General features: G+C 45.1%; 1 protein-coding gene across 1 annotated transcript in view; it reads left to right on the forward strand.

The window, feature by feature from the left end:
• Nucleotides 1–24,199, forward strand: part of LOC111966893 (voltage-dependent L-type calcium channel subunit alpha-1D-like) — a 123,598-nt gene that overhangs the window by 69,649 nt on the left and 29,750 nt on the right. Inside the window, 12 exon segments of the mRNA XM_070444620.1 lie at nt 13,094–13,197; nt 13,891–14,047; nt 14,050–14,062; nt 18,434–18,521; nt 19,028–19,188; nt 19,507–19,732; nt 19,981–20,188; nt 20,411–20,531; nt 20,790–20,904; nt 21,025–21,082; nt 21,309–21,369; nt 21,452–21,602. Coding sequence (XP_070300721.1) covers nt 13,094–13,197; nt 13,891–14,047; nt 14,050–14,062; nt 18,434–18,521; nt 19,028–19,188; nt 19,507–19,732; nt 19,981–20,188; nt 20,411–20,531; nt 20,790–20,904; nt 21,025–21,082; nt 21,309–21,369; nt 21,452–21,602 — 1,463 coding nt within the window.

A 24,199-nucleotide genomic window follows, 5' to 3' on the forward strand; every position in this document is an offset into this window, starting at 1 on the left:
AACACACACCAACAGGAAAGACTAGAGGAGGAGACGAGAATGCAGGCTTTGTCCGAGGTCTGGTGTGACGCAAGGAAGGTTCAGCAAAGAAAGTGCCTGTGCTGGATACATTTGTACTCGGCCTCGGACAGTGAGGACTTGTAATTTCTTCCCGAGACCAGCTGAGTAAAAAAATATTATTATTTATTTTGTTTATGTTATGCAGGGGATGCACACAGACACATGTGCGTTTACCCACACACACATACACACGTGCGCACAAATACACCTGAAGAATCCTGCTGGGGAGAAGCAAATGGTTCTTCATCCTCATCCTCAGGCTCAGACAACATTTGTGAAGACACCTGTGTGACTGAGGAGGTGGATGGCTCCTCATCCTGAGGCTCCAAGATAATTTCTGAAGAGGCCTGTGTGGCTGAGGAGGTAGATGGCTCCTGATCCTGTCCGGTGCCAGAGGGTGCTCCAAAATATTTCAGTAGTGCCCCTGAATTTGCATTGAAATACAGTATATGAGTCTGACACCCTAAATACATTTGTTGCGCAATTAAATATACAGTTGAAGTCGGAAGTTTACATACACTTAGGTTGGAGTCATTAAAACTCGTTTTTAAACCACTCCACAAACTTCTTGTTAACAAACTATAGTTTTGGCAAGTTGGTTAAGATATCTACTTTGTGCATGACACAAGTCATTTTTCCAACAATTGTTTACAGACAGATTATTTCACTTATAATTCACTGTATCACAATTCCAGTCGGTCAGAGGTTTACATACACTAAGTTGACTTAGAAAATTATGTCATGGCTTTAGAAGCTTCTGATAGGCTAATTGACATAATTTGAGTCAATTGGAGGTGTACCTGTGGATGAATTTCAAGGCCTACCTTCAAACTCAGTGCCTCCTTGCTTGACATCATGGGAAAATCAAAAGAAATCAGCCAAGACTTCAGAAAATAATTGTTGACCTCCACAAGTCTGGTTCATCCTTGGGAGCAATTTCCAAACGCCTGAAGGTACCACGTTCATCTGTACAAACAATAGTACGCAAGTATAAACACCATGGGACCACGTAGCCGTCATACCGCTCAGGAAGGAGACGCGTTCTGTCTCCTAGAGATGAACATACTTTGGTGCGAAAAGTGCAAATAAATCCCAGAACAACAGCAAAGGACCTTGTGAAGATGCTGGAGGAAACAGGTACAAAATTACCTATATCCACAGTAAAACAAGTCCTATATCGACATAACCTGAAAAGGCTGCTCAGCAAGGAAGAAGCCACTGCTCCAAAACCACCAGACTACGGTTTGCAACTGCACATTGGGACAAAGATAGTACTTTTGGAGAAATGTCCTCTTGTCTGATGAAACAAAAATAGAATTGTTTGGCCATAATGACTATTGTTATGTTTGGAGGAAAAAGGGGGAGGCTTGCAAGCCAAAGAACACCATCCCAACCGTGAAGCACGGGAGTGACAGCATCATGTTGTGGGGGTGCTTTGCTGCAGGAGGCACTGGTGCACTTCACAAAATAGATGGCATCATGAGGGAGGAAAATGATGTGGATATATTGAAGCAACATCTCAAGACATCAGTCAGGAAGTTAAAGCTTGGTCTCAAATGGGTCTTCCAAATGGACAATCCCAAGCAGCGGGCATTGCTTATACACACTTCGTAATCCCTACTGATGCGTATCAAAGTAGTGTTGTGGAGGTACACAATTTATCAATTACAGTACAGTAGAGAAATGATGCACAAAGTAGCCTACACAATTGCAAAGCACAGTGAAATATATTCACATGGGCACTGCACACAGCCTAGTTTCAGAGGAATATCATCTGCAGGCAGCAAGAGTCTGCAGCTCACACCTGGTTTTGGCATGTAGCAGCTCACAGAAGAATGGCATCGGTAGCTGGTAGGGTTGAAATGACGTTTCAACTTATGAGATCTACCAGTAAATTCTAAGGCAACAATGGGTATGCAAACCAGGTATTGAAAAAGTTTAGTCCGAAGTGTTGGTTAGTAGACTATTTGTGATGTGCAATTGTCATCGTGCACTGTTTGCTTCAGGAGCGTAGAGATGGACGGACCAACCCAAACAGATTGATGTGGTTTAAGGGATTTTGAGAGTGATAATCTGAAAAACCTATAAGAAAACTCATTAAAAAAAACATAGGAAAACATAGGAATTTTCACACAGGGTGCCTTTCCTTTGCTGGGCAGGCCGTTTTTGGCAAAATGTGAGTATACCCACTAATCCAGGCACCACTACACCACTACATAGGGCCAATGGAAAGACAGCGGTCACACACAGCATGATGTTAAAGGATAAGCAGTCCATAAACTCTGACATTATCAGCCAGTAGGTCCCAATCATAAGAATACAAAAACACAACCATTAAGCATTTCCCTATCAAAATGTACAGCTATTACTTCCTATTGCAAAACACATTTCACATTTAGCCCCCAAAGTAACAATTTGTAACAGGTGTCATCAGAAGGAAGAGACCAAGGCTCAGCGTTCTTAGAGTTCCACATAATTTAATCACGAAGTGAAACTAAAACAGGACAAAACAATAAAGAATACAACGACCGAACAGCTTCYATGTGCAAACTCCCTGCACACAAACAAAGAACAAGATCCCACACAGAAGAAGGGAAAAGGGCAGCCTAAATATGATCCCCAATCAGAGACAACGATAGACAGCTGCCTCTGATTGGGAACCACACTCGGCCAGAAACAAAGAAATACAAAACATAGAAATACAGAACATAGAATGCCCACACAAATCACACCCTGACCAAACCAAAATAGAGACATAAAAAGGATCTCTAAGGTCAGGGTGTGACACCATTGACCTATAGTTTCAAGTGGAACTGACATCGCTTTAACTACTTTGCAGATATGAAACAAACAGACAATCATAATATCAGTAAAGAATATCAAATTCCCAGTTTATGCTACAAAACCAACTTTAGTTTTAAAAATAGGTTATATTTGACTCAACGTTCCATGACGTACATTAAGGCAGTTGGCAGAATAGATGGATGCAGTTCAATGCATGATTCATATAATCCACCAATACATTTCTTGGTAGTCCAAAAAAAGTTGCTATCAGGTTGTAAATCACAACTGGCCTGGTACATTGTTTGCTGGCTCCATTCTGGATGCACTGCTTCAGTTTCAATGACTCAATATTCTGGACATAAACAAACGAATGTAACTAAGGCTGGGAATTTCAAAACAATCAAACTACCAAGGGCAAATTTAACATTGAAACGTCACATTTACATAAGTACTCAGACCCTTTACTCAGTAATTTGTTGAAACACCTTTGGCAGCGATTTCCACGTCAAGTCTTCTTAGGTGTGACACTACAAGCTTGGCACACCTTTATTTGGGAAGTTTGTCCCATTCTTCTCTGCAGATCCTCTCTAGCTCTGTCCGGCTTGGATGGGGAGCTTCACCGCACAGCTATGTTCAGGTCTCTCCAGAGTTGTTTGATCGGGTTCAAGTCCGGACTCTGGCTGGGCCACCCAATGACATTCAGAGACTTGTCCAATAGCCACTCCTGCGTTGTCTTGGCTGTGTGCTTAGGGTTGTTGCCCTGTTGGAGGGTGAACCTTCACCCCAGTCTGAGATCCTGAGCGCTATGGAGCAGGCTTTCATCAAGGATCTCTATGTACTTTGCTCCGTTTATCTTTCCCTCTATCCTGACTAGTCTCCCAGTCACTGCCGCTGAAAAACATCCCCACAGCATGATGCTGCCACAACCATCCTTCACCGTAGGGATGGTGCCAGGTTTTTATCCAGACGTGACACTTGGCATTCAGGCCAAAGAGTTCAATCTTGGTTTCATCAGACCAGAGAATCTTGTTTCTCATGGCCTGAGAGTCCTTCAGCTGCATTTTGGCAAACTCCAAGCGGGCTGTCATGTGCCTTTTTACTGAGGAGTGTCTTCCGTCTGGCCACTCTACCATAAAGGCCTGATTGGTGGAGTACTGCAGAGATGCTTGTCCTTCTGGAAGGTTCTCCCATCTCCACAGAGGAACTCTGGAGCTCCGTCAGAGTGACCTTCGGATTCTTGATCAACTCCCAGACCAAGGCGCTTCTCCCCCGATTGCTCAGTTTGGTCAGGCAGCCAGATCTAGGAAGAGAGTCTTGGTGGTTCCAAACTTCTTCCATTTAAGAATGACAGAGGCCACTGTGTTCTTGGGGACCTTCAATGCTGCAGCCATTTTTTGGCACCCTTCCCTAGATCTGTGCTAGCTGCTAGGAGGATGTCATGTTATGTCATTGGAGAAGTTGGTGAGTGACTGACTTTTCCCCCTCATATCGTTTTTCGGTGGCTATACAAAGCTAGAGATAACAGATGTAATTTGGTAAACTAGCAAGAACCTGAATGACTGTTATACAGCTGGCATATCTCTTGCGTTTCACAAATTCACTCTGGCTATCTACTCTGATTTCAGAGCACTTTTGTCGGAGTGTGCCAGAGTGCAGAACAACTGATGAATTTACGAACACGCAACACCTGCTGAATATGACCGGTGTCAGTAATCGTAGGCAAAAAAAGTAATATAGTCAATAACGCTCTAGATAACATGTAAACAGCCAAACCAGCTCTGCTACGGCGAGTAAAATGGTCACAATGAGGTGTTCTCTCATTTGTCTGGAAATAGCTAGTTAGCCAACTTTAGCCAGTTAGCTTGGGTGCTTGGTTGGGACAAGCATGCATTGGCAGTAAAGCTGCAGAAGGGCGAGGAGGCTACAATTCCCCATTGTTAATCAGTGCAATGTTGACGGCCAACAAGCTGAAAAACTTTGAGAAGGTTTATCTAATGTTTCCGTTGTTAGATTTTAGCTTATCTTGCCCTGGCTAGCATTAGTTGTTGATGTGCATAACTGAGGGGGAGAGAGCCTACATTTTCATGGTTTTATCAATAGGACTGTACATTTCCCAATGCAATTTGACCCCCGTGGTGTTTACATATCTGCAGAAATCCATTCAGGTGTATTTTGTGGCTTTTGGCGAATGTGTTCTAATGATCTCAAGTCGCGCTGTTACAACTGCCTGTAAACACACAGTTCAGTTCAAAGTGAATGATGGCTGGCCCTGTGGCAAATGGCTTGTTTGTATAAAGGCCTACTGTAGCTATGGTGCACCAGTCTGTGTAGACTCCGGTCCTGGACAAGACAGATGTTTTTATTCAGTTTTATTTCTTGCAGTGTCTATTAGTTGGCCAAACGCATGGCCGCTTTACCACTCTACAGTATATTGCTATAGAGTTTTCACAAATGCCTTAGTATACGTATTTCCCAAACATTCTAAGAATTTATGAAAACGTGAAAATAAATATATCTAAAGTGGTCGCTTGTCAGATTTTTTTTTTTAAGTGTCATATTCATCCTGTGGGTGTATATGATCATATTTTAATACGATTTCATGTTGCTAAAATGCTGTCAGTTCCACTTTAAATGCAACAATGTTTCACACACAAGTTATTTTTCAAGCGCGCTGCAGTAAAAAAAACACAGTTCCATTCACCAGATGACGATCATTTGAAACGTACCTTCTTTTTTGAAAGTTATTCTTGAAAAGGGAGAAGCTAACAAATTAGCAACGACATCATCTTTGATAACACCTGCTGCAAACTAGCCAACAACAAAAGCTTGCTAGCTAGACCGTGGGAAAACGAATGCTCGCTATTGCACAATGACCTGTTGGCCTTCAAGGCAGAAGTTTCCATATGTTTTTGTAAAAATGGTCCCACCCATTAAGTCAAAATGAGATTGGTTAATTCCACTGTCACTCCAAAACTTGCCCTAATACAGTTGAATGGCAGATGCCTTTTTCTAGCTTCGGATGTTTTACATTTTTATTTCACCTTTGTTTAATCAGGTAGGCTAGTTGAGAACAAGTTCTCATTTACAACTGCGACCTGGCCAAGATAAAGCAAAGCAGTGCGACACAAACAACAACACAGAGTTACACATGGAATAAACAAACATGCAGTCAATATGTCACAATCTTCTTTGGGAGAAAGAGAGGAGAACCAAAACGCAGCATGATGTGAATCCATTCTTCTATTTATTAAACGAAGAACACTTAAACAAACTATACAAACTATACAAAATAACAAACGACCGTGACGCTATAATGAAACCGAGTGCAGACATGCAACATCAACTAACATAGACAATCACCCACAACCCACAATGACAAAACAGGCTACCTAAATATGGTTCCCAATCCGAGACAACGACTAACACCTTGTCTCTGATTGAGAACCATATCAGGCCAAACACAGAAACAGAAAAACTAGACAAACATAGAATGCCCACTCAGATCACACCCTGACCAAACAAAACATAAAACATACAAAGCAAACCATGGTCAGGGCGTGACAGTACCCCCCCCCCCTCCAAGGTGCGGACTCCGGCCACAAAACCTAAACCTATAGGGGAGGGTCTGGGTGGGCATCTGTCCGTGGTGGCGGCTCTGGCGCGGGACGTGGACCCGACTCCACCATAGTTATTGCCCGCTTCCGTAACCTCTTTTGAGCGGCGACCCTCCCCGCCGACCTTGGACTGGGAACCCTAATAAAGGGCCCCACTGGACTGAGAGGCGCCTCTGGACTGAGGGGCAGCTCCGGACTGAGGGGCGGCTCCGGACTGAGGGGCGGCTCCGGACTGAGGGGCGGCTCCGGACTGAGGGGCGGCTCCGGACTGAGGGGCAGCTCCTGACTGGCGGGCGGCTCGGGGCTGCTCAGGACACGACGGCGGCTCTGGTCGTGCTTCAGGGACAGCACGGCTTGTGCTCTTGCGTGCTTCAGACAGACGTGGCTGCTCAGGCGGAGTCAGTGTGACCCAGTATGGCGGCTCAGGCGGGAGCTTGGTGACAGGACCGGGAGACGCCTGGCGCGCTGGACAACGGGGATGTACCCTGGGCGGCTGGACAGACGGGAGATTCCCTGGTCGGCGTCGGACAGACGGGAGACTCTCTGTGGCGGCGGCTTGGGACAGACGGAGACCCTGGCGGCGCTGGACAGACGGGAGACCCTGGCGGCGAGCTGGACAGACGGAGCCACCTTGTAGTGAGGATACAGACAGCCTGGTGCGGGGCTGCCACCAGAGGCTGTGGCGTGGAGGTGTGGCACCAGATAGACCGACACATGGAGGCGCACTGCAGGTCTTTGAGCACCCGAACCTGCCCAACCCTACCTGGCTGAATGCTCCCCGTAGCCAAGCCAGTGCGGCGAGGTGGATAGGCTGCACTGAGCTGTGCTGGCGAACCGGGGACACCATGCGTAGGCTGGTGCCATGTACCCCGGCCCGAGGAGACGCACTGGAGACCAGATGCGTTGAGCCGGCTTTCATGGTACCTGGCTCGATGCCCACTCTAGCCCGGCCGATACGAGGCGCTGCTATGTACCGCACCGGGCTATGCCTGCTCACCGGCACACCGTGCGCCTCACGGCATAACACGGTACCTTGCCCGGTCCCTCTCTCTCCAAGTAAGCACGGGAGTTGGCTCAGGTCTCCTACCTGGCTTAGCCACACATCCCGTGTTCACACCCCCAAATACATTTTGGGGCTGCCCTCTCGGGCTCCTGCCAGCCGTGTTTCCCTCGTAACGCCGGTTCCCATTTCCTACTGCCTCCGCTCTCCGAGCTGCCTTCACCTGTTCCACTTGGAAGGCGATACCCTTCCAGCCAGAATCTCCTTACCATGTGTAGCATCCCTTGCCGTCTAGAATGTCCTCCCAGTCCATTTCCTCTCAAGCTTTTTGAACGCTGCTGCTGCTGCGGCTTGCTGCCCGTTAACCATGCTACTTGGTCCTTTGGTGGTGGGTGATTCTGTCACGATCTTCTTTGGAGAAAGAGAGGAGCGACAAAACACCAGCATGAATGTGGAATCCATTCTATTTATTAAACGAAAGAACACTTAAACTATAACAAATTAACAAAATAACAAAACGACCGTGACGCTAATGAAAACCGAGTGCAGACATGCAACACAACTAACTAGACAATCACCACAACCCCACAATGACAAAACAGGCTACCTAAATATGGTTCCCAATCAGAGACAACGGACTAACACCTGTCCTCTGATTGAGAACCATATCAGCGCCAAACACAGAAACAGAAAAACTAGACAAACATAGAATGCCCACTCAGATCACACCCTGACCAAACAAAACATAAAACATACAAAGCAAACCATGGTCAGGGCGTGACACAATAATACAGTAGAAAAGGTTTATATAAAGTGTGTGCAAATGAGGTAGGATAAGGGAGGTAAGGCAATAAATAGGCCATAGTGGCGTCTAAACACTGAAGTGATAGATGTGCAGAAGATGAGTGTGCAAGTAGAGATACTGGGGTGCAAAGAAGCAAAATAAATAAAATAAGTAACAGTATGAGGATGAGGTAGTTGGATGGGCTATTTACAGATGGCGCAGTGATCTGTGAGCTGCTCTGACAGCTGGTGCTTAAAGCTAGTGAGGGAGATATGAGTCTCCAGCTTCAGGGATTTTTGCAGTTCGTTCCAGTCATTGGCAGCAGAGAACTGGAAGGAAAGGTGGCCGAAGGATGAATTGGCTTTGGGGATGACCAGTGAAATATACCTGCTGGAGCGCATGCTACAGGTGGGTGCTGCTATGGTGACCAGTGAGCTGAGATAAGGCGGGGCTTTACCTAGCAAAGACTTATAGATGACCTGGAGCCAGTGGGTTTGGCGGCGAATATGACGAGAGGGCCAGCCAACGAGAGCATACAGGTCGCAGTGGTGGGTAGTATATGGGGCTTTGGTGACAAAACGGATGGCACTGTGATAGACTGCATCCAATTTGCTGAGTAGAGTGTTGGAGGCTATTTTGTAAATGACATTGCCGAAGTCAAGGATCGGTAGGATAGTCAGTTTTACAAGGGTATGTTTGGCAGCATGAGTGAAGAATGCTTTGTTACGAAATAGGACGCAGATTCTAGATTTGATTTTGGATTGGAGATGCTTAGTGTGAGTCTGGAAGGAGAGTTTACAGGCTAACCAGACATCTAGGTATTTGTAGTTGTCCACATATTCTAAGTCAGAACCGTCCAGAGTAGTGATGCTGGAGGGGCGGGCAGGTGTGGGCAGCAATCGATTGAAGAGCATGCATTTAGGGTTGAAGAGCATGCATTTAGTTTCACTTGCATTTAAGAGCAGTTGGAGGCCATGGAAGGAGAGTTGTATGGCATTGAAGCTCGTCTGGAGGTTTGTTAACACAGTGTCCAAAGAAGGGCCAGAAGTATACAGAATGGTGTCGCCTGCGTAGAGGTGGATCAGAGAATCACCAGCAGCAAGAGCGACATCATTGATGTATACAGAGAAGTGAATCGGTCCGAGAATTGAACCCTGTGGCACCACCATAGAGACTGCCAGAGGTCCGGACAACAGGCCCTCCGATTTGACAGACTGAACTCTATCTGAGAAGTAGTTGGTGAACCAGCCGAGGCAGTCATTTGAGAAACCTTAGCTGTTGAGTCTGCCGATAAGAATGTGGTGATTGACAGAGTCGAAAGCCTTGGCCAGGTCGATTAATACAGCTGTACAGTATTGTCTCTTATCGATGGAGGTTATGATATCGTTTAGGACCTTGAGCGTGGCTGAGGTGCACCCATGACCAGCTCGGAAACCAGATTGCATAGCGGAGAAGGTACGGTGGGATTCGAAATGTTCGGTGATCTGTTTGTTAACTTGGCTTTCAAAGACCTTAGAAAGGCAGGATAGGATAGATATAGGTCTGTAGCTGTTTGATGGCCTAGCCAATGGCTGACTAAGCTAGCTAGATTTACCTCCCCGGAGACCAGCAATGAAAAATTCTGATTGGATCTTTTTTATCTTCAGCGTTAACTCTTTTAAATCAAAACATAATTGAAAATAATAATAATTATATTATAATCTTTACTGAAGATGTAGATTGTTCCCCACTGTGTTAGGGTTAGTAATCATTTGTAGAGTGGCTCTATTTTACCCCAGCATGCATTTCTTCACTGTTCTGAATGCCTAAAGAATCGATATGTTCTGAAATAAGAACACAGAAATACTGGACATTTTGAACTCTTATTATGGTTGGTGTTTTGACAAAATTACAATCATGGTATTGAATTGGACTCGTATAATTCTGGTTTCGGTCTTGACTCTGTCTCGGACCCCTTGTCCCCCTCCCGGTCTTGACTCGATCTCGCCCCCCGACCGGGCTTGGTCTTGACTCAGACTCGATTGTCTCCGGTCTTGGTCTTGAATCGATCTCGCTTTAGGTGGTCTCGAGCACAACACTGCCGTGCGCATCACCACCAATTCATCCAAAATTCATCCACGAACACTTGTATCCTTCCTTCCGGGGAAACATGGCCACCAAACATGGAAAGGAGAATGAGATCAATGGCACCGGGTTCGTGCTCAGGGGTTTGAGGTGGCTCACAAAGGTCTGGTGGTCTGCCCAGAGGAGCCATGGCTGGCAGCCAGTCCAGACGGCATTGTAGACGACAGAGCTGCTGGAAATTAAGTGTCCAGGGACCAACTCACTTGTCCAATCCCTACATGAGAGAAGAGGAGATGTCACTGAGATAGGATGGGGGATTTGTGATGCAGACCAATGGGCCAAGGCGGTACTACTTAAAAGTTCAGTTGTGGATGTACTGAACAAAAACCACCTCATCAGTGGACCCCATAAGAACAGATAATACTGGACATACCGTTTGACAACAAATTCACAAGGCAGCAAGTAGAATGACCCTGAATGTTCTGCTTTGGACATATGCTGCCTTTTTTGGTGGATGAGTTCTCTCAGGGCAGACTGCAGCTATGCCAGAAATATCTGGACATTCTCAAGAGCTAGATGCCTCAGATGTGTGATGGGGTAAAATGACACAATCTGTTTTAAAAATGGTTCATTCATGGAAATCTCCTTCCAGAGTATTTTATCATGTTTATGCCGTAATATGATATGCGTGTCCTGATGTCATACTAAACTTATTACAGAGCAAACAAGAACCTATGTTTAATCGTTTTGCACATGTTTATTACTATGTCACATTGTCTGAGTAGATGTAGAAAGTAACATTTCTCACATTTCTCACATTCAATAAATAAATAACATTTCAAAAGTTAGGATCAGAAAAGTGTGTACTTTTTCAATTGAGGAAACAGCATATTTACAGTAGTAGTCTTCCAGACTCTCACCACTTTTTTGTATCACCATCTCTTTGAAGCATCAGAGCACAGCCAGTAGAGTATACGACCGACCACTGGGATTAGTTGTTTACCAGTTTCCCCTCTCAGGTTCACCATCCCAGCACAGATTTTCTGGATTTTGTTGGACTTTGGTGTCAGACTGACGGGGATAGTTTGTGAAAGGATCTTGAACACCTTCAAGCGCCTGATTGCGCGTTCGACATGTATCCTGACATTTGCCATTTGTCATCTGTGAGTTGACCTCCCTTGTGTGTGAAACAGGAACGTTCAGATAAAACACCTTACGGCAGAACACTGTAGAGTAGACACACTCTACATTGTATTATTATATTATTGTAAATGTGTAAATATGGAGAAATTTGTATGATGTATTATTTTATTAATGGTGTATTGTTTTAGTTCTGTTTGGACCTCAGGCAGCAGCTAATTGAGGATCCTAATAAATACTAATACGTACTAAGGGGCAGGCAGACACACGCATTCAGGAATCTGTATCAACACATCTTGTTTATGCATGAACTAACGTTAGCTATAACACAACTACAATTACCTGTTGATCCCGATTCCGCTGCACAGACTATCAAGTTTCCACCTCTTTTTCACAACGGGTCGGTTGTACCAAAGGTACAATTCCGGATAGGGGTGTTCCATGGTGGGTTGCTTGTTGAGGAAGTGGAATGAGCACACAAACAAGTTGTTTGGTGGCTTCTTCAGATTAAAGCCCTCATTCATTGCGTCTTGTCAACTTCAGTCACGAGCATCTTGTGAAAACAAAACCAAGGTGGGCATGAACACTTTGCCTTGGCCTGTGGCTTGTGGTTGAAACATTCCTGTCTTGACCACTCCTGTAGTGTCACGATCATCTAATGAATTAACGGACCGAGGTGCAGCGTACGTAGAGTTCCACATGTTTAATCAGATGAAACTCACAAAAACAGCAACCAAAACGTGCCGCTCATGGAGTCCTCACAGGCAACTACACACAAAACAAGATCCCACAAAAACCAGTGGGGAAATGGCTTCCTAAATACGATCCCCAATCAGAGACAACGATAAACAGCTGCCTCTGATTGGGAACCATACCAGGCCAACATAGAAGACAAAACACCTAGATAGGAACACCCCCCCAGTCACACCCCGACCTAACCAAAATAGAGAATAGAAAAGGCTCTCTATGGTCAGGGCGTGACATGTAGTTTCTTCCGGGAATTGTTGCACCCACGAACTGCTCAGGTAGTTCCAGAAAACCCTGTGGTTATAGCTAGCTAGTAGTGGCTAACTCTGACGCTAGTAGCTTAATAGCTTACGTTAGCGAACTTGAATGAAATAAATCTACAATCACACTTGTTCACAAACACTTATACTTGACTTTTATTCGGTATAAATTGACTTCTTCTAACAATTTACAAAATGTTTTGCAAACGCTGGGTAAGTAGCTGAAGTAAAGTTAAGTTTGCGGCTGGCGCGCTGCAGTAAAGTAAAGCAGAAGTCGAATCCATTACTTCCTTATAGCAGTGGTGGGCAATCTTTTCTGTGTGGGTGCAGGCTTTTGCTCCAGCCATAACAATAACACAACTAGATGTATAGTGTTCATCAAGAAATGAGCTGTGTTACTGTTTTGGCTACATCAAAAGCCTGCACCCACACTAGTCTTACAGAGAGAGAGTCACTGCAAAGAGAGATGCCAGGGATCATCTGTAGTTCCTGGTAGAATAGTTTTCATCGACAAACTTAATAGGTGTGAGTTTTTATGGCGGCCTGTGATCTGTACTTCTATTAGGGGATAAATGATCATTGATATACAGGGACTCATGGATTGTCCTCTAAACTGTGACGGTCAATGTTGTTGTTTCAGATGAACGATGCCATGGGTTCTGAGCTACCCTGGGTCTACTTCGTCAGTCTGGTCATCTTCGGTTCCTTCTTTGTTCTCAACCTGGTTCTGGGAGTGTTAAGCGGGTAAGATATCCGAGCATTGCTAACACATGCACGTACGCACCCACACACACGGAGGGAAAAGGTGTCTAAAAGGTGTCTGGAACCCTGACCTGTTCACCGGACGTGCTACCTGTCCCAGACCTGCTGTTTTTCAACTCTCTAGAGACCGCAGGAGCGGTAGAGATACTCTTAATGATCGGCTATGAAAAGCCAACTGACATTTACTCCTGAGGTGCTGACTATTAACACCTCGGCAACTTACTGTGATGAACATTTGAACATTTATGAACATTTGAACATCTTGGCCATGTTCTGTTATACATCTCCACCCCGGCACAGCCAGAAGAGGACTGGCCACCCTCATAGTCTGGTTCCTCTCTAGGTTTCTTCCTAGGTTTTGGCCTTTCTAGGGAGTTTTTCCTAGCCAACGCTGCTTCTAACCCTGCATTGCTTGCTGTTTGGGGTTTTAGGCTGGGTTTCTGTACAGCACTTTGAGATATCAGCTGATGTAACAAGGGCTATATAAATACATTTGATTTGATTTGAAATTTGATTTGATAAGGTGTGTGTGTGTGTGTGTTGTGTGTGTGTGTGTGTGGTGTGTGTGTGTGTGTGTGTGTGTGTGTGTGTGGTGTGTGTGTGTGTGTGTGTGTGTGTGTGTGGTGTGTGTGTGTGTGTGTGTGTGTGTTGGTGTGTGTGTGTGTCCGTCCACAGAGAGTTCTCCAAGGAGAGAGAGAAGGCCAAGGCTCGTGGAGACTTCCAGAAGCTGAGAGAGAAGCAGCAGCTGGAGGAGGATCTGAAGGGCTACCTGGACTGGATCACTCAGGCCGAGGACATCGACCCTGAGAATGATGAGGAGGAGGACGAGGAGGGGGCAAACGCAATCGTGAGTCGCCTACCTCGCCACTCCCTTCACATCACATTCCCACCTTTCCCCTCTACCCTGTAAGGGGCACCTGTGGTTCAGAGGCAGGGACAAAGGTCTAGTTTTGAAACCCACATGGCTCTGACAATTGGATTTCTTGTACATAAAAGTGGAGGTAACAGTGCTAATCTTCCCTATTCAAGGTGGAGCCCAGAAAGAGAAGAGTTTAGCTTTTAAATGGTGCGAATGTGTTTCTATACGGCAAAATGAATGCATGTCCAGCATTGTCATTCTGCTGTGAGGTCTTGTTCCATGCTCTTGCTTTTATTTTTTTGTCCTGTGGTTATCACCTAAGACTATTGTGTTAGCCTGTAGGTTTTTGAGTCTTTGCCGTAATGAATGTGGTTCCCTGTTGTCTACCACTGTTCTAAGAAATGTTCAGCCATCCGGCACCCCCCCCCACACACACACACACACACACACACACACACACACACCAGTGGCGGTAAGTGCCATTTATGATGAGTGAGGACGATTCTTTTTTTCATGAGCATGGCCTTATTTCTATTACAGCATATTGGATGACTGTCATTCATATTCCATTCACCCAGCTCAATGTAACATCGATAGGTTTAGGCTACTACATGATACTCAAATGTTCCCCTATACCCATCACGAGGTTGCTACAACCTAGCCTATGAATGAAAGTTTACAGCGTAGCTGCACACATTCAGTACCGCCTTGCACACTCTTGCCTGCATCTAGCTGATCTAGGGTGTAACCATTCGTCCAACAGTTGCAAACAAGAGTTTCTATTGGACAAATTCTGGTATGTTTCTCCCCGTTTCGTTCCGTTTGCTTCCGTTTAAGAAACGTTTTTCAACAGAGTCGGCGGAATGAATCACGCGTAAACACAGTTCACTCACCTTTTCCCTTCGTTTGTGGACTTCAGTGCACAACACATCAGAAGTATGTGACCAGGCGACAAAACCTTTCCAAGCCAAATCATATCCTAACTGCTACACACAGCCTACATCGTTGTTGCCATATTATCTAAAGTAGCGTCCTTGTCAACATAGCTAGTAGAACTAATGCGTTAGTAAACCCCCTACAATCATGCAGTAACTTTCAGTCACTAAGCAGTATAGCGGTTACACCAGCGGGCCATGGTGGAAATAAATTAATAAAACCAAAAGCTTACCTTGACTTGAAAGAGTTCCAGTGTTGGATAGTCATAGCCAGCTAGCTAACATAGCATCCCTCTGTTTGAACCGGGTGTTTTGAGTAGGCTAAACTAGCTATGTGCATTCACTAGCTAAGTGAAAAAGAAATTACAATCTCTCTCGCTCTCTTGCTTCTTCTTAATTTCTGAAGAAATTAATTTGTTCAAAACTGTTCAACTATTGACTCTCTTTGAGTCAACTACTCACCACATTTTATGCACTGTAGTTCTAGCTAGCTGTAGCTTATGCTTTCAGTACTAGATTAATTCTCTGATCCTTTGATTGGGTGGACAACAGTTCATGCTGCAAGAGCTCTGATAGGTTGGAGCACGTCCTCCGGAAGTTGTCATAAGTCTTGTGGAAGTCTGTGGAAGGGGGTGAGAAACAAGAGCCTCCTAGGTTTTGTATTGAAGTCAATGTACCAAGAGGAGGACGGAAGCTAGCTGTCCTCCGGCTACACAATGGTGCTACCCTACAGAATGTTGTTGAGGCTACTGTAGACCTTCATAAAAAAAAAAAACTGTGTTTGAATCAAATATTTGGTGATGTGAATATATTTAGTATAGTTTTATCTAAAAAGGATAACTTTTTTAATGTTTTTCAATTCTTATGAAATTCACTGAGGAGGATGGTCCTCCCCTTCCTCCTCTGAGGAGCCTCCACTGACACACACTTATTGTCAGCCCCTGCCTGTGTGCTCAATCTGTGCAGTGCAGGGTGGTGAACGGTGGGAATGATGATGATATGACTTTATTGTGAAAGAAAGAGCGAGTAATCCAAATCCTCTTTATGTAAGTATGATGCGTGGTGGGAGGAGACAACACAACACTTCCTGTTTGAATGAGACACTCACTGGGCATAGATATTGTTACAGATAGATAGACGGACAGACAGTGTGTGTGTGTGTGTGTGTGTGTGTGTGTGTGTGTGTGTGTGTGTGTGTGTGTGTGTGTGTGGTGTTGTGTGTGTGTGTGTGTGTGTGTGTGTGTGTGTGTGTGGTGTGTGTGTGTGTGTGTGTGTGTGTGTGTCGTGTGTGTGCTGTGTGTGTGGGGCATTGTTGAGCGAGAGAGAGAGGGGTCTAATTGAGATATCAGGCTCATCTGACCAGGGCCATTATTAACAGACATACAGTAATAGGCACGTCAGACCATGTTGTCATTGTTCTGTTTTGTCATGTTCTGTCCCCCCCCCCCCACACACTACACAATACATGACTCATCTATTCCCAGATGTCCATCTTTAGTGCTGATTTAATTCAGTGAGTATGCTGCTGAGGCTCAGAGAGCGAGATATGTTTGATCTGTCATTAGCTATAATGCCTGGTGGAGATATGTTTGATCTGTGATCAATTCAAAAGCCTGTGAGATCTAGAGAGTTAGACTAATGCATGCCAGTAGGTTTGAGTGCCTCATTGGCCATCTACTGTAGCAGCACACTCACTCTCTTACTATTGGCCTGTACATGGTCGCTACATGATGCACTGTTTCTTATCGAGTGTGCGTGGGACATCAGTTGACCTGGTGGCAATTCTAAACAAAAAAAACAGGAAATAACACCACAGTGTCTAATCATGATCAGGGTAACCCAAACAAACGCTGTCCTCAATGATTGTAGGTTCATGCTAGAACACTTCATTTCAGAGGGTGTATGTATACGTGGTCAGTAGCAGTGTAGCACATGCTTTAATTTTAGTTTAACATACTAAGGTATGTTAGTCTGTGATTTCTGAATGGGGTTTTCTTGGCAAAGATCACTCAGTTGTAGAATCAGTTGAGGCCTCGAGGTGTCGGTGTGAGGTCTGGGAAAAGAGACCTGGGTGTGTGGAAGAACCCCCCTCACTATGTTAGACTGTTACCTCTCTCTATGTCACTTGTCTATGTCGGGTGTCTAGCTACCGTACTGCATACATGGCATGTTCGGCGTAGAGTTAAACTGTGTGGCCCAGCCGATACTAATCAATGTCCTTCTTCCTCTTCTTTTACTTTAACTCTTCAATGGCTTATTACTCATTCTTCTTCTTTTCTGTCTTCTAGTTCTTGTCTCGTCTTCTCTTTCATCTCTCCTGTCTTCTTTGGTGCTTCTCTAGTCTCTTCTTAAATGTGCTGATATTCTGTGGTGGATGTCTATTGTCTATTGTTCCCTCTTCTTCCCTGGTGACTCGCTGTTCCCTCTGCTGTCTGAATGCATGTACTGCATGCGTTTTAAAGACCAAGGGGTGACACTGGCTGAGCTAATGGAGAAGAAGAGAGGGACGTTTGGCTGGTTCAGCCAGTCCACAGAGTCACATGGTAAATTGTGATGTGTGTGTGTGTGTGTGTGTGTGTGTGTTTTGCCCTCCCTCATTTTCTTGCTTGTACTTTGCTACTGGCTTGATGTATGCTCCTCCATTTCTTGCGTTCAATCATCTTTACTCACGCTTCGTTTCACTCAGTCGGCCTCTTCGTTAGATCTTGTTCTCATTTTGTCCTGAGTCTTTGATAAAGTAGTGAGTGTGTGGATTTGTGGATTGAACATCAGAAGTACATGAGACACAACCAGCAGGTTTTAGGCTTCTAGAGGTTACGAGAGGTCATGTGCATGTTGTAGCCTAGAATTCTCTAGAAATGGATCAAAGGGGAATAATGTATGTATTGTCTGCAGAATATATTGATATGTTGACTATGGAAAGGGTATGCATATGTGTAATCGGTCAACAGAGATAGATTGCAATGTAAACATCCATTGTGTGGTAATTTCGAGTCATTCATTGTCATTATTGTTTTCTTCCATTTCTGTGCGTTGTGGTTTGGATTTTTCCTTTCGATGTGTTGTGGAGTATTTTTGAACCCTGTACTTGAGCATATGGTTTGTACAGCATCTGCACAGATCCACTAGTATAACGCTTTGAGCCCCTTTAGAAACCACACTATTGTCATCCCGTTCACATAGTAAACAACATGGAGGATCTGTGCAGGTGCTGCATTGTCTGCGTCTGAATCAGCCCTGACTGTCAATGATAGTCCTCAAAGAGCCCCGTACTAAATCATGAGGATATGAAATCATGACACGGTTACTAGATTTAAGCCATATAACCGAAAACACTCACCCATAAGGGTTCTTTAGGTCTGAAACTCAGAGCCATCGTTCAATTGGATCTCACCTTACTTCCTGTGTTTGTGTGATGTCACAGCAAGCGTGCCTGCCAGCGAGACAGAGTCTGTGAACACTGACAACCCCAATGGAGAGGACGATAAGGCTAACTGCTGTGGGCCACACTGGTGAGTCTGTCCGTCTGTCAAGGTTCAAGATTCCTTTATACCTGGATAGACTATTAGCTTGAAAAGCTCCTGTAATACGTCATTCATGCAAATGGATATTAACAATATGATTCTTAATTTTCCCAGTCAAAAAATGACTAAATCAAAGTACAGGTCAGTTCTCTGTCAGTACTATGTGTCATGAATTTTCTTTGCATGGTCCTGGCATTGTGACTCATCGTTACGCGCTTGTGTTTCCCCCCCCCACACACACACTCTGTTCCTCCTGATCAGTCACTGCACTCCTGCCCATGTGCTCTTCATCATCACCACATTCTCATCATCATCATCATCATCATTATATCTCTGCCTTTTGTTTAGTCTGTGACACTTAGATTTGAGATCTTCTGTCTAATAAGCATGATTTCACGATTAACCTGTGCAAGAAATCCTGTGTTGATCAACCAGTACACAACACCACTTCCTAGTTCGAGTCAGACTGTGACATCATTTCCTCTCTCTCGCAGTCGGCGATGGCGTCACTGGAACCGGTTCTGCCGCAGGAAGTGTCGTGCTGCCGTGAAGTCGGTGTCTTTCTATTGGCTGGTGATCCTCCTGGTGTTTCTGAACACGCTCACCATCTCGTCAGAGCACTACAACCAGCCTGACTGGCTCACTGAAGTACAGGGTGGGTAGAGGGTCAAATTGCTATTTTCCAATTGCATACCCTCAGCATAATATGCACTTTACAGTGTCCTTTGCAGGAACCCAGTATACATCCTACGCTCTGTATGAATCTTACAATCTGCAATGTTATTGTACTACAGTGTCCTTGATAATCCGACGATACCTGTGACATAGCCAATAAAATTTTAGTTTTTTCCACCAGACACTGTATGTCTGCAGCATATTGTAACCCTTCCTACCAGATCCCCATAGCAATGATCTTTGTAACTGGAACGTGTTGTACTGCAGTGTCTACATGCTGATGTCCTCTGCTCTCCAGATGTGGCCAACAAGGTTCTGCTGGCTTTGTTCACGTGTGAGATGCTGGTGAAGATGTACAGTCTGGGCCTGCAGGCCTACTTCGTGTCCCTGTTCAACCGCTTCGACTGCTTCGTGGTGTGCGGCGGCATCGTGGAGACCATCCTGGTGGAGCTGGCCATCATGTCTCCTCTGGGCATCTCTGTGTTCCGTTGTGTCCGCCTGCTACGCATCTTCAAGGTCACACGGTGAGACTGGGAGACGCCAGGAGAGGCTGAACATAGATTGATGTTGTGGAGGTGTATTTTGGCCAAAATGTTTTTGCCACTGTGATACTTTCACGTCGTATCGTGTTCTTCACCCGCTGGTTTGATTTGTCATATACTGTTGGAAGAATGTATATCGGTGTCTAGGTATGTGTGTGCATGTGTGTGTGTTTGTGTGTTTTGCATTCATCTTAACTCTCTCTCTCGCTCTCTCTCTCTATGCCCTTTAGCCACTGGGCATCTCTCAGTAACCTGGTGGCGTCGCTGCTCAACTCCATGAAGTCCATCGCCTCCCTCCTGCTCCTGCTCTTCCTCTTCATCATCATCTTCTCCCTGTTGGGCATGCAGCTCTTCGGAGGCAAGTTCAACTTCGACGAGACGATAACCAAGAGGAGCACCTTCGACAACTTCCCCCAGGCGCTACTCACAGTGTTTCAGGTAGGCCGCCTCTACCCGCCTCTCTCACAGTGATTATTGACCTATTGACGTTGTGATGACGTCTTAAATGACGTTGCGATTCTGTTGTGAGGACGTTGCAACAACGTTGTGACGACGTTGCGATAACGTTGCGATATGACGTTGTGATAAAATTGTGATGACTTGTAATCATAACATTAATAATGTTGTGATGACGTTGTGTTACTGTGTTGTGTGACTCAGATCCTGACAGGCGAGGATTGGAACGCTGTGATGTATGATGGCATCATGGCGTATGGTGGACCCTTCTCATCAGGCATGGTCGTCAGCATCTACTTCATCATCCTCTTTGTCTGCGGAAACTGTATCCTGTTTCTAACACATGGATTCCACTGCATGTAGCTGTTTAGAGTTTCGAACAATGTTATCCGCTGGTTCTAGAGAGCCACAATATGTGCAGGCGTTTGTTTCGCCCCAGCACTAACTCACCTGACTCAGCTAGTCATGAGTTACCCTGCACACATTGCAGGCCCACAGGACCAGGAGTGAAGAACAGTGCATTACATTGAAACGTTAGGTGAACGTTGTAGCTCTGTTGCCCTTAAGTCCTGTGTGTAATCAGACATCCTGCTGAACGTCTTCTTGGCCATCGCCGTTGACAACCTGGCAGACGCAGAGAGCCTGAACACAGCCCAGAAGGAGGAAGAGGAGGAGAAGGAGAGGAAGAAGAGTTCCAGGTAATGCCAATACTGTCTGACTGATAGGAGATAGTGTTGTGGTTTTGTTTTTCCTCCGTACCTGACATTTGATTTGATTTGACATGGAGGTTGTCTTGTGTTTGGGGTCATTTTCTCCAGAAGTGACACAGACAAGACAGAGGATCTGAAACCTGAAAGCCAGGATGGGGAGATCAAGGTAATCACAGACTGACTTTTAGTTTCAGAGTTTAGAAAGTCAGAGGAGAGCAATCCATAACCACACAGAGGCACCATTAGGTAACAAATTGTGCTGGTAATCCCTGGGTATTTATTCACGTCTACATTTTTAGCAACTCAGGATGGTACAGTGAGGTTAAACCATGTGGCATTCATAACAGTACTGATACAATCCTGACATGTCATTTGTGTCTGTGTGGGTGTAGCTTCCATTGGAGGAGGAAGTGGAAGAGGCGAAGGAGCCGTATCCCACTCCAGATACTCCAGGTAAACTCTTCTGGCCTAGCTTTGGTGCTGTAGCTTCCGTGCCCTGACACTGCTTTGTCTCCGATCCTGGGTCTCTCCCCAGTTGGTGATGATGACGACGATGATGACGATGATGAGCTCCCGGAGGTTCCGATTGGGCCACGCCCTCAGAGGCTGTCGGACCTCAGCGTCAAGGAGAAGACTCCGCCCATCCCTGAGGGCAGCGCTTTCTTCATCTTCAGCAACACTAACCTGTGAGTAGGCCTCAGTACAAAACATAGGATATTATGCAAACACACGCACACTGACTTTTTTGCATACACTCCCAAGAGATCCATAGATGACGCAGTCTCAATTGCTCTCCGCACTGCCCTCACCCACCTAGATAAGAGGAATATCTATGTGAGAATGCTGTTCATTGACTACAGCTCAGCATTCAACACCCTTCGTCCCCTCCAAGCGCGTCACCTAGCTTAGTACTGTGGGTCTGAACAGCTCCCTCTGCAACTGGATCCTGGACTTCCTTACGGGCCGACCCCAGGTGGTGAGGGTAGGCAACATCACCTCCTCCACGCTGACTTTCAACACAGGGGCCCCACAAGGGTGTGTGCTTAGTCCTCTCCTGTACGCCTTGTTCACCCACGACTGCATGGCCAGGCATGACTCCAACACAATCATCAAGTTTGCTGACGACACGACGGTGGTAGGCCAGATGACCGTCGACGATGAGTCAGCCTACAGGGAGGAGGTCAGTGACCTGGCAGTGTGGTGCCAGAGCAACAACCTCTCCCTCAGTGTCAGTAAGACCAAGGAGCTGTTCGTGGACCACAGGAAACAGGGGCGTGAGCACGCCCCCATTCACATCGAGAGGGCTGCGGTAGAGCAGGTCGAGAGCTTCAAGTTCTTCTGTGTTCAAATCAATAAAGACTTAAAATGGTCCAAACACATGTGCACAGTTGTGAAGAAGGCTCTTCTCCCTCAGGAGGTTAGAAAAAGTTTGGCATTGGTCCTGAAATCGTCAAAAAGTTCTACAGCTGTACCATTGAGAGACTTTTTGACTGGCTGCATCACTGCCTGGTATGGCAATAGCACTGCCCTCGATCACATAGCGCTACAGAGGGTGGAGTGGAAAGACCAGTGCATCATTCGGGCCGAGCTCCCTGCCGTCCAGGACATTTATATTGGGCGGTGTGGTAGAAAGGCCCGGAAAATCTTTAAAGACTCCAACCACCCGAGCCATAGACTATTCTCTCTGCTTCCGCACGGCAAGCCGTACCGCTCTTGAACGGCTTCTATCCCCAATCAATACGATTGATAAATAGCTGACAAAATAGCTACACGGACTATCTGAGTTAACCGTGTATATTTATTGACCTAGTTTTGTGTGTGTGTGTGTTTCAAGTTTTGTCTTTACGCAGATTCACAGGGCCCTACACACTCACCCCATCTGCTCAATCACACATAATATGCACATACATTTATATTCATACCTTGTATATTTATTGACCCAGTTTTGTCTTTACGCACACTCTACACACCCACACTCCCACTCACATACAAGCTGCTGCTACTCTGTTTATCTCCTATCCTGTTGCCTAGTCCCCTTACCCCTGTACATATCTACCTCCATCACTCCAGTATCCCTGTCACCTTACCCCTGTACATATCTACCTCCATCACTCCAGCGTCCCTGCACATTGTAAATATGGTATTGGAACTGACCCTGTATTTAGTATGCTTACCCCTATACATATCTACCTCCATCACTCCAGCATCCCTGCACATTGTAAATATGGTATTGGAACTGACCCTGTATTTAGTATGCTTACCCCTATACATATCTATCTCCATCACTCCAGTATCCCTGTCCCCTTCCCCCTATACATATCTACCTCCATCACTCCAGCATCCCTGCACATTGTAAATATAGTATTGGAACTGATCCTGTATATAGTATGGTATTGAACTGACCCTGTAAATAGTATGGTATTGAACTGACCCAATATATAGTATGGTATTGAACTGACCCTGTATATAGTATGGTATTGAACTGACCCTGTATATAGTATGGTATTGAGCTGACCCTGTATATAGTATGGTATTGAACTGACCCTGTATATAGTATGGTATTGAACTGACCCTGTATATAGTATGGTATTGAACAGACCCTGTATATAGTATGGTATTGGAACTGACCCTGTATATAGTATGGTATTGAACTGACCCTGTATATAGTATGGGCTTTGAACTTGACCCTGTATATAGTATGGTATTGAACTGACCCTGTATATAGTATGGTATTGAACCGACCCTGTATATAGTATGGTATTGGACGACCCTGTATATAGTATGGTTTTGAACTGACCCTGTATATAGTATGGTATTGAACTGACCCTGTATATAGTATGGTATTGACTGACCCTGTATATAGTTGTATTGAACTGACCCTGTATATAGTATGGTATTGAATTGACCCTGTAAATAGTATGGTATTAAACTGACCCTGTAAATAGTATGGTATTGAACTAACCATGTATATGGTATGGTATTAAACTGACCCTGTATATAGTATGGTATTGAACTGACCATCTATATGGTATGGTATTGAACTGACCCTGTATATAGTATGGTATTGAACTGACCCTGTATATAGTATGGTATTGAACTGACCATCTATATGGTATGGTATTGAACTGACCCTGTATATAGTATGGTATTGAACCGACCCTGTATATAGTATGGTATTGGAACCGACCCTGTATATAGTATGGTATTGAACTGACCCTGTATATAGTATGGTATTGAACTGACCCTGTATGTAGTATGTTACTTACTTATTGTGTTCTTCATA

Source organism: Salvelinus sp. IW2-2015, linkage group LG7, assembly GCF_002910315.2.
Source record: "Salvelinus sp. IW2-2015 linkage group LG7, ASM291031v2, whole genome shotgun sequence".
NCBI lineage: Eukaryota > Metazoa > Chordata > Actinopteri > Salmoniformes > Salmonidae > Salvelinus > Salvelinus sp. IW2-2015.